Genomic DNA, 18076 nt, shown 5'->3' with positions numbered 1-18076 from the left:
CAATATAACGCCTTATTTTGAAAAGTCGCTTGAATAATTGTAGAGTAGACTCGGATACGTAATGGCGGGCCATGGTCCACTTTAGCTTTTCTATTTGTTTGTTGGTAGCACTTGACAGCCAGTGTATTAAAAGTTTTGTTTATTATTTACTCACAGTATCGAAGCATATTTTAATGGAAGGTTTAATAGACATCAACATTAACTTGGTTGTGTTAATATATCTCTGTATAGTACATTGCTAAAAATGTGTTGAAGGACCTGGAGAACATTTTCTAACACAAAAATACAATATGAGACGGCATTACCTTCTTGCCGACCGTCGAAGGTTACGAACAGGGAAAGAAGCAAAAGCATGTGGTCGATAGTTTTTGGATGAATCAAAGACGCCAAAGCATTTCGAACAAAATTCATGCATGTCCTTCGACTGATATTTGACGTATATTTTGGACACTGCTCGGTTTCGAGAAAATTTAATTTTCTCGGCAACTATGCAAATGCTTCGACCGTAAAACATCGTACCAGTTTTCTATTGAAAATATTTGTCAGCTTCTAAAAAGAGTATCCATATATGTGTCCGAGAATATGATTTATATATTTCCTTTTGTCTGTTCGCTTTTATGGCTGTTGAAAAATTCCACCAGCAGATGAAGAAAAGAACTTTCTTTCATACCTAAATTCATTCAAAGTTTAATAGTTCACTTATGGTACTACGATGTTTTCAGAGATCCTTACATTAGTTGCGTGTTACTGTATTGCTGTTCTATTCTTTTCGCCGATTTATGTCGATGATCATTACCTTATTAATGAGTGCTTAACTACATTGTTTCCGAAATGTTTTTGTTTTTTTTTTTTTTTACTTTGTTATGCGTGTTGTGTGCGAGCATGTTTGAAATAAAGTTGATAATTATGGCTTTATAAGGAGTATTCACTGTTATAATTTAAGCATTAGACACATGCACACACACACACACACACACACATTTGCTCTTGCGTGTTCTGGTGTTCAATCTATGTATGTGGCACTTTAATTATGGCAAACTTAACAAATTATGTTCACATTAACACATACTATAAACAGACACATGCATAAATGCAATATTCGCATACATTGTAGGAAAGTTTCCCCCTCCTGTTTTGTTAGTAATTACGCGTAACGATATTGTAAGCTTCGCCACCCAATAGCAGCCGCACTGTAAGACATCACCAGCATCATTCGTTTGCCATTAACGACTTTTAGTTGCCTCAGTAAAGCATTCTGTATTATTTTTTACATACATTTAATTTTAAAATTAAAGTTTTTTTTTTTTTAATATTTAGCGTTCAGAGAGAAACATCAAAGTTCTTTATATGCATATATAAGATATGCATTAACATCTAATGCCCTACTAACCTATTTGGCTTGCATACCATCATATTATATATTTACTGAATAACTTTAACTGTTTTAAATATGCAATCTTGGGCAAAAGAATAAATTCCCAGAAAGCAATTTCAAAAGTCAACACATTTTTGCATCTCCTTCTAGACAGTTCTCGCGTACCAATCATCTCAACGATTTTTTTCAAAAAAAATTAGCGCTGACTACTAAATAAAACTTTAGGAAACATGTCCCAACCAAATCTAAAATTCCTGATCTTCTCTAACTCTAGTCGAAATGCTTTTTCGCTCTTCTCTCCCCAATCCGTGATGGCAATGCGAACTCGATAAAGTTGGGTGGATGAAACCCGCGACCTGTTACTTTTAAGACAATGAGCGATGAGTGGTAAAAACCACTAACGAACCCCGCGTTGTTAATACAGACGTTTTCGCTCTACTCATATGCCCACCTATTCTGTATGGGTTAGCGCGTAGACGAAGGCATAAGACCCACGATTGCCAAGTCGGTGATTCGGTTCGAATGTTCGCACATCGTAGTTTGTTAGTGACTATTTGTACGACAGTTACTTGCACTTATTTTCGTTTCTTTTATACTTTACGCTTCAAATATTGTACGCTTTTGACTTTAACTTTGCTGCTTGCTTCTGATATGCTTTGGTATAATTTAGTTATATTTTAATCGTTCGACCTAAGTTCATTTATTAGCGCTGTAAACTTGGAAATATTTTTAAAAAAACTGTGCTGTACTTCAGATCGATGATCTTCTGTAGAATCGCGTAATTTATTAAGCATTTCACCTTAAGTGTGTGTAGTGCCCTGTCGTAAATCAATAAATAAAATGACTTTCGATCCTAAGGTATATTAAATTTTTTGTAGATGTGTGCAACATCCAGAGAATCTTAAAATGGATTCTCTCTTTATTATGTTAGAACTATTTTGCAAAATAAATTTAATCACGCCTGTATGTATGTCTGTCCGTACTACCGCCTGTATGCCTATTTGTCCATCTGTGTGTGTGTATGTGTGATGTCTGCCCTTGTATTCAGATTATCAAAATAGAAATCTCTTGAGAATTATTTTTAAGTTGACCTACGATCTCTACTAAAGAGCGTTAAGAGTGAAAAGTTTCTTGCGATCAGTCTCCATCATATGAATGTTCTTCTTAATAAATGGCATTATTTAAAATAAAAATTTGTGATTTTTCATATTTCTCGACAAAAATGAATGGAAAGAATATTTTAGTATATATGTGAGAAACTTGGATCGTGTATGGTTATGTTTGAGTCCCACCCTACACACACGCATAGATGTTTTTTGCAAAGAATAAGCCTTCGTTTGGGAGCGAGATCTAATTTTTTGGTATTCTATAACAAAGGTCAGTTCAGAATAACGATTTGCGATAGCGATAAATTAACTATAACAAATTTGGATCACATAGGTATATTTATCGAAAAGCTTTCCCTATAAATTGGATCATAGGAAAGGTAAGCCTTTACGTGACATCGAAATAAAATTTTCAATATCTCAGAACGTAAGTAAATGAAACTTTGTAGACTCTTTAATTATTAGCCTTACCTGACTGTAACTTGTTTTAAATTGAAAGAGAAAAAAAAAAAAAAAAAATCGTCAAACTTGAAAAATCGAGCAAACATTTATCGAAGACATTTCCATGAGCTAGTTTTGTTTCCAATGCAAACTTTCCTGCCTCGCAAAAGTTAAAATATGAAATGAATTAAAATGCGGTTAACCCATGCACACGCAAACACACATATTAGCAAGAAATGGACAATCGTTTGCTTTTCACTCTGCACTTTCAGGCAAATTATGATAAAAACAAAAAGAAAAATGAAAAACAAAAAGAGTTTTAAAGAAAATTTTCGCTTTTGTTATCGTTACAGGTGCTGAAAAATGATCGCACAACAAGACCAGCAACTATAGGAACAGCAGCATCAGGCAACAACAGGCAACAATAATAATAACAACTGATAGAGTATTATATAAGAGGAAGAAAGTGTATAATAATGGAAGACGGTTATCGCGAACGCTGTCAACGGTATCAACGACAAACAGCAGCAACAGATATGAAATTTCAACTACGAACCGGAGAGGATGCCGGGAACTAATGTCACGTACGGCAGTAAGTTCGTTGTTAATTGACACCAATTAAAGCGGTAACACGTGAAATAAATTAAAATTATTGATAAAACATAATCATATTAAATGAAAGGGTTTCGCGCCTGCAGTATACAAAAATATAAAAAATAAATTGACATTAAAAAAAAAAAAAAAACAAGAAACGGCGCAAATAACTTAAGTTAACAACAACAACAAACAATAAAAGCCAAGTAATTAAAAGTGTGAATTTGTGAAATGATGCGACTTGTTAAACGCCTCTGCCTATAATTTATGTACAGCATAATTTTTGCTCATGCATATGTACCTATGAAATATGCAAGAAAAGTTAATGAACTATGTAATGCTGCCAAACTACGTGCCATACCGTATATATGTTCATACCTATATCCGTATACAGTTCACACATAGATTTAATATATTTTGATTTCAACGTTAACGGAAATAAGTTTACGCCTTTAAATAGTCATTTGCGTGTACATGAATTTGTGTGAATATGTGACGCGGTTTTTTTTCATCATTTTTTTCTTTCATGCAAGATATTCTGTCTGCTCTTTGTGTTTGGATGCTTTATATATATCATACACAGGCTTGCTAAACAAACTGACACGAACAGTCATAATATCATCGCCGTCCTCTGTATGCTAGACTTCAATATATATATTAGTACATATATATATATATATATATTTGCATATATAAATATATGTATATGCATACATATATATACACATATGTACACACATATAGAAAGTGTAGATATATGCAAAGACATATTCCATAAATTGCATAAAAAGTTTTCCATTCATTCGGTAGTCGAAAGATTTGAGTTCTACATTATCATCTAGGCGTCAACTGTACGTGGACATAGTTTCGTTTCTTTTGGCTTCGTTTCATTCTCTCGTTCTTCATTTCGTTTTCATTTTCGTTTTTATATATATATTTTGCATCAGTGTCAGTAGACATTTTCGCATTTCACACCACGATTACCAGTCAAGGCCTGACGCTGCTGCGCTTGTTAGGGGCGGGAAGTGTAAAACAAACGATGGAGTAGAGCCGGGAGACACTGAATATCCGGGATTTCCTGTAAAGCAACATTCGGAGTAGAGATGTGCATAAGTTTGTCGTTTTCTTTTTTTCTTTTTTTTTTTTTTTTTTGTTGCTTTTTTTTGTTTTATATCAACTATAAGTAGAGCATTGGCGTACAAAAATAAGTAAGAAAAAGAGAAAAAGAAAAACAAAAAAAACCAAAAACAAACAAAAAGCAAAAAACAAAAAACAAAAATAAACGCCAGCACAAACAGCAAATCAACATCTGCAGCAACAGCCATAACAACTAGCGCATCATCATGACACATTGGCTGTTGAATTTATTGACGCTACTTATGTATGCGGGTAAGTGAAACAAGTCTTGTTGCATTTTCATTAAATTTTATCAATTCGCACCTACTCCTTAACGACATAGACAGAAAGAGTGACAGAGAGTGAGAGTGAGAGAGAGAGAGAGAGAGAGAGAGCGAAAAAGAATAAGAGGAAGCTTGCATGCATTGTCTGCGCGGATGTGAATGAATATACGTTTATGTTAAGTTTCAATTTAAGTTAATTAATTACATTTGCTTTGCATTTTACAATGAACAATGAAAAGTAAGATATATTCGATTTTTGTCTATCTGTCTGTCCGCTATCATAATTAACGACTGCCACAAACTCACAAACACAAGTGCCGTAAAAATGTGTTTTGAACTTTTTTCCTCCACTATGTTGCATTAAGTTTCAAAATTAGTTAAATCGGTTCATGGATTCCACCCTATGACAATGCCTCAGTTATTTTTGTGTATGATCGCAGTTATGCTTTTACCATAACTGTATTAAGTTTTTCCGGTATCTCGTCTGTTCACGATATGCCCAAGTAGTTTTGTGTTGTTCATCATATAGATCGTGTTGTTGTTGTTGTTGAAAAGATATCAATTTGGCGTATTATGTAAATGAATACAAAATACATTTTATACTCAATCTGTTAAAAAAAAACAAGCTTTCGTACGACATCAAACAATGTGTTACTTTTTATGATGAGAATGGATCCATAGGCCCCAGCTGTTTGCCATATAAGTTTTCTCTGCCAACTTGTGCATCGTTTTGCTCCATTTTTCACAATCCGCTATCCCCCGCATAAGACTTTGTAGTATAAGCCTAAGCCTTACACTAAGCCTTTTCAAATCAAATTTTCGATCTTGGCCAGCATTAATGTGTTCCTCAGACTCCTACAAATCGTATGATTTTCTGGTAATCGTACTAGAGCGTTTGAGCCAATTACAAAGATTTTCAAATTTGACGCCAGCATCTTGATAGTGGGAAATTTCAAAATGAGTTGAACGCATAATTTATTTGCTTAACTTTTTTCCTGTGTTCACAATGTTAGGGGAAATCCTTTTCACGTTAATGCCGGCCAAGATTGAAAATTTGATTAATAGGGGCTTCGTATATGAAATAGAAATGTAAAAGAATGAAGCCCTTTAAATTGAATATAACTTGTCTTCCTTCAATTTATATATGATCGTATGACAGTAGATAATGGTACTTGAATGAATTTGAATTTTAATTGAAATTTAAAACATCTATCGCAAAATATGTCAAATGAATTGTGTGCTTGAATTAATTTCCATCCTTTCACATTTGTTCTCATATCACACTTTAATGTGCGCTTATGGAACTTGGGTCATATCGAGCTCTTAAAGAGGAATGAATCTACAGAAATAATTACTTTGTTGCTTTATTTTTAAGAGAAGTCTTTGTCGGTGAATAAAAGAATGATTTAAGCGATTTTAAAAGTAGAATTTTCGAATTATTCTCGCCGAAAATCATTTGATAGACTTTGGTGCTCTTTGAGAGGTTCTGAAGCATATGGAATTTGGTTTTACGCTTTACTTGCAACAAAAATATTGATATATATGTACATGAAGAGAAAATTGTTTTGTAAATGTCACTCAGGTAGCCTTGTTTTACTTACGTTCTAGGATTCTAATCAAATAAAAAATTAATTCATTTGCCTTTGTGTGTATGCAAAATAATGCAAAACAAAACCTGTTATCTTTAAGAAGATCTGCCCAAATTTTGTTGCTGCTGCCAATTTATTTCACTTCCATTTGTTTTATTGCTTTGGCCAACGACCAAAAGACAAAATTATTACAGAATTCTCGTGATTTATGCTATATTTTTGTCCATAGCTTTTCCTGTATATCGATATCGCGTCTGCCAAAAACAAAAAACGAAGTAAAAGGAGAAAAAATGGAAAAAGCATTTATTATAATGTCGTAAATTTGAACTTGACTTAGATTATACGATACGAAAGGCAATGAAAATGAACAACAAAATGAATTCGCTACTTAGTGCACCTTGGTCATTTAATCCCTACGCTGGGCGCCGCTACGCCCGAATTCATAGGCATTTGTATATGTGAATGCTTGTCGTATATGGTTTACTGGACGATATTCATTCATAAGTAGGTACGAAAATTATGTTTGCTTTACAAAGAATTTCTTCATATTTACTATCCTAAGCGAATATGTCCGCTATAGCCGACCAAAGCTGACCTATGAGTGATTGACTATAGATCTACCAGTCCGCCTAATATATCCTTTGATATCTTCCTTATCGAATAAAGAGTATGAAATTAAATCTTCTTCTACCCTGTACAGGCCTGTATACATGAAATTTATGTGAGAAGGATCTCATAGATCCAAACTTGCTACAATCGATTTTTATGTGAAATAACTATTGTAGACTTACGCTTATTTATTGTCTATAAAAATTGGTTACAAAAACCAATTCCAAGTACAAAAGGAACCAGAACTTAAACACTAAGCTAATACAACTCTTGATACCAATACGAGACTATCTGAATCTAGCCTTCTATCGCGTATTTGATTATTCAATTAACTACAATACTCAGCATGACAAAGCAAATCATTATAAACTACAATATTCAATTTCTAACTATGCGCTTTATAATAAAAGTATATGTTGAATCCGTAAACTGATCGAAGCGGTAATCCCGATATAAGGCCTACTTGGCAAGCTAAGCCGATCAAACAGTAGATAGTTCGTATGGTAATGAACAAATCTTCAAGGAATAAAGTGTCGTAAAGACCGACACGTAACATTGAAGTCGACAAGATTTAAGAGATAAGAAGAGCAAAGCCGGTCCCATATCAATTAAACCACAAATACCACCGAAATCATTCCCGGCTCGTGACCAGTGACGGTAACCGTATCAGTTTAAATCTGCTTTCACATAGCGAAAGGACCGCGTAGAGCAGCGAGAAGAAAATATCTCCCAAAAGTTTTCAAAGAATACGCCTACAACACGTCCCCCCAATGCCCATATAACATGGCTTTTATAATATGCCTTTTGCTCTCCGTCTGTTCTCCTTGTTACTCATAGAGTACAACACATACACCATATAAATTTTCACTTTTTCCTGAAGTAAAGAAAAAATCAGCCGCGCCCACCGAATATTGTAGAATATGAAAAATTTGTTGTTGTTGTTTTTTTTCTTCTGAGTTTCGTATCAGGATGATGGGTATAAAGGTTTCGGTAACGACCGACTATGTTGTTCTTACTTTTTACGATGTAATTAAATTTTTCGTTCCTGCGCTATCTTCTCGATGTTTAATACGAAAAAAAAAAAAATTATTTCGTACATTGATATGATATTAATATTCAATGTCGATTAGGGAAAGAAAACTTAAAGAAATAGTTTGCGGTGAAAATGTTAATCTCTTGCGGTTTACCAAAGTTTATTTTACATATCACTCACTCATAACAGATGCATATAGAACCATAAAGATTGTTGCATATGCGTTACAGATAAAATGCATAATATGTAAAAGTTAACGGTAAGTAAGTAAGCAAGAAATGAATGAATGAATGAATGAACGGGACATATGAAGTAAGTGGAGTTGAACAAAATGGAAGCAACAACGATAAATAAATAAAATACACATACAAAGGGAAAGAATGAAATTTGTTCAACTGTTTTGATAATTTCTTTATTAGTTCAAGCGATAAGTATAATTGGACTGTCACTTATACGTATGACATACCAGAGGAAAATTTCACAACAGAAAAATGAAAGCAATGCCCCTTTTGATTATGCTTTCTTTTTATTATTTATTTATTTATTTATTTATTTTATTTTTATAATCTAAACCATTTGTGGTTGGTACCAGGGGATATTAAATTTGTACGGATTTGTACGTAACTCGTGGAAGGACTTGAGATAGATCCATCTTTCATTATATCGATTGATTCAAAATCATTCATTTCATCGATTTTAGATTGTTTCTCCCTCCGTCCGTTTGTCTTGTTTCGTTCTGCTCAATTTATAGGTTGAAGTCGTTGAGCTGTTTGCATGAAATTTGGTCCTCGGACGAACTTTATCGAATACGATAGGGAACGAAGCACTTTTCCCATCACTTCCCATATAGCACTTTATGAATACCTGTATTAGGCGGTAGTGGTGTAACGTCTTTAATAGTGGGCCGTGACCCATTAGAGCGCTTTTACTTGTTCTTTATTTTATGCAGTCATGTTTTTTACTTTTCCAAAAAAATATTTTTCTTCTAAATCAGTGCAGAGTCATTTAAGAAACACTTGCTAAACGAAATTTTTTTTTTTAGCTCCGTTTAATTAGTAAATGGTTCATCACCCCCTTCGCTTGTATACAAGCCTTATTGTATGAAATATATTCCAGTCTTCAGGCTGACTTGGTCCCTTTTGCCTTAGGATTATGATTATGATATGTGTCCGAAACCTTTTAAAGTGTGGCATTGTCTCTATTTCTGATGGGACAATGTGTGCAGAGTATGTGTTTAACTATTATTTTAAAATGGGTAAGTGTATTGCTTGGAGTCCAACACGTACGAAGTCAGACTCTACGTGGTAGTATTTTCTATCGTTACTTTTTCGTATCTTGCGGTGGAAATAGGTGAACAATAATAAGTACCTGGACAAGAAGAAGATTTATTTTGTTAATTTTGAATTACATCGACTTATGTTTTGGATCTGCTCCTTTATAAAGGACCGCTCTCATAAAAGGTATACACTCTTAAATCGACCGCACTATTCTATCCCCATTGTTCTTGCTAGAGACTTGATAGATCACAGCTTCAAAACGTGAAACGTGAAAATAAAATAACTTGTTCGGCTGTCTTACGTGCACTCTGTCTTTAAGTTGAACTTTTTTGCGTTTACCTCGCTTAAGCCATGCATTGAATATTTGGCCGGTCGTAGCACTCCTTAAAATAAACATTTTTTCTGAAAGATTTTAACGATGAATTAAAACTTGAAATTTCGCAAATTGCTGCGAAGGATGGATTCTTTGCTGGCTGACTGAACGACTTTAATAAGTTTTTACAAATTGTATTAGTCGAAGCTCACTAGCTGCACTTGAATTTGCTCTTGCTTGCATTGCAGAATACATTGTCGCGAAGAATGAAATAGAGTATGAGATGAAAGAAATTAATTCAGTTGAGAGATCTTTAACTTATCAGTGAAACGTTATAAAGTTTCTCTATCTGCTTGCATCGAGAGTAATTTTCAATTATAAAAATTTCGAGTATAGAGTAAATTATTTATTAACTGAAAAGCTTAAACTTTTCAACGGTTTTTATGTTTGTTTTGTCTATGCTCGAAATAATTATTAAGTAACAGCTGCAAGAGTCACTAAACAAAGTTAAAAACTTAAAACACAACAAATGCAACAGATGTTGTTCATTGAAAAGAGACAAAGGCATTGCCATCAAAAGACAAAACGAAAAACATGAAGACACAGAATAGAATTTATCGCTATCTGCATCGGTGGAAAATGCATCACAGTTTCCCTTTTCAAAGCCACTAAACTCTTTATCTATAGTAAAGTTAAGAACAACCGTTTTTTTCCCCTTTTTCTTTTTTTTTTTTTTTTTTTTGTTCTTTATATTCGGTGCAGTGTAGTTGCAATAAACTCTTATATATATATAGATATAAAACATTTTCAGAAAGAATATATGTATGTATTGTGAAGTTTACGAGCTCGTTTATGCGTAGCTATACGTCCATATATATATATTAAACATATACATACATATATAATAATACATGTATTATAACATAATGCAGTGATATGTCCTGGTTTATGGTTAGAACCATAAATTGTTTTGTGGCGTATCATACAACAACAATTTTGGGGTTAAAAGTTTGACTTGTTTTATTAAACGCAACTATCACAGGATACTTCAGCGCTGTCATTCCGTTTGTAATAACCTTATATAACCACTCTGCGTTTCGGCAATGTTCATAAAATGTGAACAAATTCGATTTAAATTTTCCCATGAAAATCTCTTATGTAGAATTCAATAGAAATCAATTTAGAGATTTTGGATCAGCAGAGGCATTTTCAAAAGCCCTGCTTTCTTTTTAAGTTTTGTGTGCGAGTGTAAGAGGTAACACAACACATGCATGGACGGACAGAAAACGCAGAATAACTTATTAATCAAATATATATATATATATATGTAAATGTTTTGGACTCTCTGAAATGAATTTCTGTTACCAAAAAAAAAAATAAAAAAAAATAAAATGTTCTAGTCAACCGGTACCGGTCGATGGTGGTAAAAGAAAAGCCACTTCCTGATTATAGATACGTTCTTCAATTAATTGGCGTAGAGCTAAGCCCTTCGTGTTTATTCCACATTTATGTTTTTCCTATTGGTTCACGTCTTTGCCAGGGCATAACATATTTTATAATAATATGACTTAATAAAAATAAAAATTTCAATCACACATGAAAAATTAAATCACGTATTATGTCTAGAAGAACGCAAGAGAAATGATTGTCACCAGTTGTTGAATAAAGATTCGCAAGACTTGCATGAAATCCAATCCAGATTTGTGATATCCCTTAACGTATTAAACATTAGAAGAATAAGAAGAAGAATACCATGTCAATGTTGAGAGTCCAAAAGAATCGAGAAAACTAACTTGACAAAGACAGGGAAGTTATCCTCTTTAACGAAGGCATCTCTCAAAGTTTTCAAAAAGTCATGGATGGCGGTGGGGTTTCTTACATATACAAGTAGAAAATACAAGTAGAGGGTCTGAGTGAGGAGAATTTGAAAGAGAAGCGACCTAAAAATCTCTGCGAGTAATTGACGGTATGTTTAAAAAAAAAAAAAAGCGGAAAAATTAATACGAATTTACGGCCTTCGTCCGTCAAAATATATGGTGGATTATTAAGCGGAGTTCTTTTGAATCCATCAAACGAATCGACCTTCGAAGTCATTAATCAGTGACTAGCAAATAAATCAAAAATATATCCGAAAATATGGTTTACATATGCATTGCCTACATACTTATCTGAAAGTGTTTATAATTTGAATTAATTGAAATGATTTTAGGCAATCAGTAAAACTCATTGCCCGCTCAAGTCATCAGTAAGAATAGTCGACAAATTAGCTCAAGATTTTTGATTTTTTCTTTTTTTTTTTTCGTTTCAATTCTGTTGTTTTCAATATACATGAAAAATTGGTCAATAAGGTCGTAGGGTGATATAAAGACGTAATATGATTTAAGACAAATCCGTACGATCGTCAAAATTTCATAACATCCCGGTCATTAGTTTAAAAGTTATAGTTGTTTTAGTTTTCGTATTTTTCTCATTGCTTTACAAGATCAACTATATGAATACGTCTTACTTGGCGTTATTTGTATATCATCCTACGAACTTATTGAGTAATATGCTATGAATTGAATATGCATAATTTATTTTATTATAATAATTGTATTGAATTTTTTTACAAATCGTTTCAAGCGACGCTAAAATTTTTATATTCCCCTCGCTCGGCACGCACACACGCGGACACGTAATGACATAAAAATTCTTTGAATTAGAAAACGAGATCCTTCTCTAAATCGTAACTTGAGTGCACCTATTGTGGATATGATTTTTATAAAAAAAAAAAAACAATTCCGCTCTATAAAATTCTCAGTTCATTTAGGATTGACATACGTAATAAGCAGGTTTACTTTAAACTTGATATGGCTATCTATGGCTCGTCTATCAAGTGTTCTCATATTAATAGGCGAATATCGTGATATCGCTTTCATCCCCTTTCCACAAGTCTAGAGTTCAACAAAACTGTTTTAAGGCCATATGGTCGTCGCAAAGACTCGTCTACTCGTTGACTTAAACGTTACAAACGGTACGATAAAGTTATTATAATATTCAAGTGCGCATTTTTTCTCTTATTAGGCATGTGCTGTGCTGACGCATTCGCAAGCTGTGTCAAATGTAAAATTTATTATTCCCTTTGTAAGCCAAGCAATGCTCTTTCTTTCGCAGATTTTTCTTATTTATTTTTCTTATTTTGCTTTACACACATATGTATATATATATATATATATATCTATTTTTTTTATTTTTTTTTTTGGAATTTTTTGAATTTTTTAATACAATTTCAAATAGTTAGTAAGCATTGCATGCTAACTATTGTGTGCGTCGTCAGCCAGTACAAGCAAGTTCGTTATAATTTTGATGTAGTTTTTCTGACTTTCTTCGTCAGTTGATTTTTTAAGAATCTGTCGTGTACGAAAAGTGACATTTTTCTGAAAAAAAAAAACAAAAAACCAAGTGCAGCATTAAAGCAAACAAGAAAGTTGAGAGAAGAAATTGGTCTATAAGCGTATTGGTCTGACTTACCCTTCGTCGTATTCGTCAACTAGATTTTCATCTTTTTTCAAACATTTAATATATAATTTAAATGCTTATGTAAGGATGTTGCAGAGAGCAGCAAATTTTTTCACATTTGCATATATCTGCAAAGTAAATAAATTTTGTTAAGCAAAGCATTTTATTGCTACACACGCATATATGGATAATGTACATCGCAATGTAACGCAATGCAAGACGCTTACATATTTTTTAAGTTGAATTTCTAAATACCTCCACAGTTTCACGTCAATGGATAGGTAATATGCTGAAATTTTCATTGATTGCGGCATTTGTAAACGATTGGATAAACGATCTGGGCGCACTTCATATTTACCTTACCTACGTAAACATTTACGTTACTTTTCAAATCAAGCTCATATGGAAGCACCTATTAGTTCGTTATGTCTCTATATGCGATGACGCCACCTAATGACATAGCTGAGAAAATGAAATTTTTCTCGATATCGGTAAAAGAGTTTTGAAATTTATGATTGACTTGACTGCGAAAAGGTAGCATTTATAAGTAATTTCCATATGTAAAAGAGTACATTTTAATAGTTTAAGCGAATCCTGTACGAATATAAAATCAAGAAATCAATCTAATGAAAATAAAAACGTGTTGCAAGCTATGCTGAATTTTATGGTTCGATTCGCTTCTTGTATTTGTGCCAAGAGCACAGGATTCGCAGGAAGGTTTGTTCATATTACGCCAATCCGCAGCATTGTTCGTCATGTTCCTTTTTATGATATCATATATATATATATGTATATTGAGATTAAAGGTAGCACAGCTTTAATACGTATCTGTCGTCCGGCATATACATTAAAATGCAAAGATGACTTGCCATATTTATCTAACTTTACTTCAAAGAGTTTGACGGTTCCAGTCTTCGATTTCATGGCGAGAAAACACCGGACCAATGGAAGGAACTAAGGACCATCTGGCTTCTGGATATGGCTTCTTCAATGGCATAATTGTGCTTATGCAAGGTATCCGCTTGCAGCAGCCGTCGTTGACCTACGTGATGATAGCTAACCGCTTTATAGAATCGCTGCAGTCAAATGCTTCTACGAATGTACCAATGAGAATATAAGAAGTATATAACTAGTTCTTGATCAGTTAAGATATCGTGTAGAAAATTTAGAGCAGCTACCTAGATATAGTCCGTTACTTACGCAGTAACGTCTGTGTTCTTTATACATAAATTGTTACGTGCGTGCACCAGTTTCGCACCGGATATCTCTCTAGAATAGTTTAACTGTGATGTGAGAGATCATTTCCTGCTGAGAAATAACTTGAACGCGTTATATCTTTTTTTACATTGAATTGAACGAACGTTTTATTTGAAAGCTTCAATTAAAGTTCAATAACTGCAACATTGGTATACCGTTGAACTGAATTAACCTTAATGGCTATAGAAATCGGAGATAGTGTTAAAAGTGTCATAATAAACGAACGGTTCGAATCATTTACAATTGTGTTGAAAAATTTTTGCTTAAAGCCAATAAGAGTTAGCAGCAGCTTTACTACCGAAACTACTGCTGAAATCCATTGCTAATGAATGAAATCTTCCTTGAAAGCATTACAAATTGATAAATATCGTTTCTCTTAATAATGAACCCCAAGTTGATATGCATGTGTATTAGTAAAATCCCTTCCATTTAGATTAGTTTCGCACCTTGACTAAGTGTGAGATTTAAAGCAGATTTTGTTTTGATAGCTACCTGCATGTAATGTAATTGCATCCGACATATAAGCGCAATAATATTTGGAAAGATTTTTGACATTTTTTTTTGTTTTTTTGTTTTTTTTTACTGTTTTTACTTTTTTACAAGTATGTGTAACGTTTTTATTACATCAGATTCAAGAGTTAGGTAATAATTATTGATTACATTTTATGAAAACCGTAGAGGATTTCTAAATAACGAAAAACTAAGCATTAATATTATGTCTGACACAGCTTCAATCTCTCAGGCACAGCACACATCATGTCACACATCTAAATTTACATGTTAACTTTGGCATTTGACATCTAACACTGAATACAGTCTCGGAAACATAATAATACAATGTATTACGTATATATAAACGTATGTATATATATATACGATTACATAGATATTATATATGTTTTCTATATACTTGTATCTGAAGCGTTAAAGTTACTCTTTAGTAATGTTTGTATATATATGGGTGTGTATATATATATATATATATATATATATATATATATACCTATAGAAGGGACATGGGAAAGGATGTGCTAACACGTTACTTCATAGGATACACAAAAAGCAGTAACCAACAGTCAACAACAGGACTCTGTCGTAGTAAAACAGTAAATTGTTATAAAATTCTAAAGCCAATATGGAATTTTCCTAAAAAGAAATTTTGTATCTCTCTGGCAGTAAAGCATTCACATTTTAGTTGAATTGACCACTAAAGTGCTTTATGGTAAATAATTCAATTGTATTTGACAGTAAACATGCCAGTAGTATGAGTTCACTAACAAATAGAGACGGTATTTCAAAACTTTACGTTAAAGCACTTAATGAAGGATTTTTACTTTTTTTTTATACTTTTTTTAATTCAGTTAGGTTAGAAAAAAACATATATGTAGAAGAAAAAAACCGGAAGTTTTCAAATTTATTTTTAAATTGCTTTAAATGGCTACGTATATGTGTATGTACGTCTAAGGAGATTTTAACCAACGTAAGGGTTATTGTGCAATAACCTCTAGAGATAGAATATACATACACATATAAATACATAAATGAACACCCATGCATGACACTTGAGTAAGCACTGCTGAGAATGCACCTAAAACATGAGAAAGTATTGTCTTATGCAGAAAGAAAGCCAAAGCTTGGCGATATAGCTCCCTAAGGGTACTTTAGCCATTAAACGATTCTCATGTATGTTGCTGTTGATGATAATGATGATGGCGATGGCGATGGCGATGGCGATGTTGGTGGTGGTGGTGGCGGTGGCGGTGGCGGTGCATGGATGGTGGCGATAGCGGCTACAGCGTAAGAATGGTCGCTTTTTAGACTGACTGCCATTGAAATGGAAAAAAATATATATATATATTAAAAGAAGAAAGAAAAACAACACCATGTACACAGGAAAACACTTAACTTCATACAATGTTTGTGAATGCGTGTGTTTATGCTTACGATTCATTGTTGTATTTATAATTTGCTTCAATTTTGTTGCTGTTGTGGAGTTGACATCCTGGAACAAAGAATGTCATTGACATGTTTAAAGTTCCTTTCAACGGAAAGGTTGGAGTTAATGCGGATGCTTTTACTTTAATTCCTTTTTTCTTTTTTTTTTTTTTTTTGCGCAACACAAGAACACTTGCCTGGTCGCTGGCAAGCAGATGAGGTGGAAAAGGAATAGAGTTAATAAGTAGTACTTAATGCTGAAAAAAAAAAAAATAAAAAAAAAAAAATAAACAAAATTATACAGTTATACCTTATGTGTATTCACATAAACATCGGAAGATGAATATTTAACAGTTTTCATCCTTGTTCTCTCTGTACACTGTTCCCGGTTACACGAACGACAGCAAAATATAAAATATAAACTTAGTAATTTTATCATGAGGTGTACACGGGTATCAAGTAAGCTTTTATTACTTTACAATACGCCACGATTATGGGTATTGCGAACCGTCTGTCGCCGTATTTATCATAATTGACAGAAAGACTTATGTTTTAAATTCAATACTAAATGCATTGATTTTTCCAAGTAAAAAATATCATCGGAATACATGCATCGAAAATTAACCCCTAGTTAATGATAACTGTCTTCCTTACCACAACAGATGCATTTGTAAAATTCTTGCGACAGGTTCACCTCAACGTGTTACCTTTAAATTGTATGCCACAATAAACCTTATGGGCCAAGACGTAGTCGATGCAATGCCTATAGAGTTATACACACAAACCGACTATTTGTGCAAACGTTGCCTTTTACGTTTTGTTCAATAGTAGGAATCCACTTAACAAGACAAAGCAAAGGCAAAAGAGGTTATGATGCAATCGAGTTGAAATTGATAACAAAGCGAATAGGAATGGAACCTTCATTTTGGGGGATCAGTTAGCATCTTGAGCGCGTGCGGCAACTCAGCGAAATCGCCACTGAAAGTGCAAACAGTCGAGTTTTTCTTTTCTTTTTTTTTTTTTTGATCTCAATATACATTTAGCGAACTTTGAGAGCTAGGAAAAGAGTCGAGTAGGATCGGCCGGGAAACTTCCTCCTTTAAATTGCAAGTAGGTGATCACAAGCGTATAAGACCATAATGTTGTTTATTCGCGATTCTTGAATATGTAGGAAATTTAGATACGTTTCTAAAGAGAAGACGTAACTCGAGTGCTAGATCATCTTGGATGCTATTAAGGTGTCTTCACGTCACAGCGCATATATCCCGGAACTTAAACTAATTTTCTGTTACAAGTATCGCAAATCGTTGGCGGAAAGCTTTGCGTTACTTCCCTTCTCTAATTTAAAGTGCGATAACACGCAACCATTGAAACATCGTTAGCACTAGTCGTGTTATTTGATGCTACACAGAACAGATGAAAAGAGAGAGAGAGAGAGAGAAAGAAAGGGAGGGAGACGGAAAATAAATGCCATTGCTTGCTTGCGAATTCATTTTGTCGTTTGTAGAGAAGCAAAACTTTCAAGCAATTTAAAGTGATCTTCCAACGTGACAGCAACGGGCCACCTATGGCAAAACTTGTCAAGCAAACGTCATAAACACTAAGCTAAAATGTGCTGTTCCATGAGCCTTATTCACTAGGCATTCCTT

At 33.5% G+C, this 18076-nt stretch overlaps 1 protein-coding gene across 1 annotated transcript in view; it reads left to right on the top strand.

Annotated features, from left to right (window-relative positions):
- The first annotated feature begins 3641 nt into the window (after positions 1 to 3641).
- Positions 3642 to 18076, top strand: part of LOC119644329 (zwei Ig domain protein zig-8) — a 103127-nt gene continuing 88692 nt past the window's right edge. Inside the window, exon 1 of the mRNA XM_038043875.1 lies at positions 3642 to 4905. Within this exon, the coding sequence (XP_037899803.1) occupies positions 4860 to 4905 (46 nt within the window). The 5' untranslated portion in view covers positions 3642 to 4859. The remainder of the gene's footprint in view (positions 4906 to 18076) is intronic.

The sequence above is a fragment of the Glossina fuscipes genome, unplaced genomic scaffold (assembly GCF_014805625.2).
Source record: "Glossina fuscipes isolate IAEA_lab_2018 unplaced genomic scaffold, Yale_Gfus_2 0, whole genome shotgun sequence".
NCBI lineage: Eukaryota > Metazoa > Arthropoda > Insecta > Diptera > Glossinidae > Glossina > Glossina fuscipes.
The sequence above is the reverse complement of the archived record's forward strand: the minus strand, read 5'-3'. Positions and strand labels throughout refer to the sequence as shown.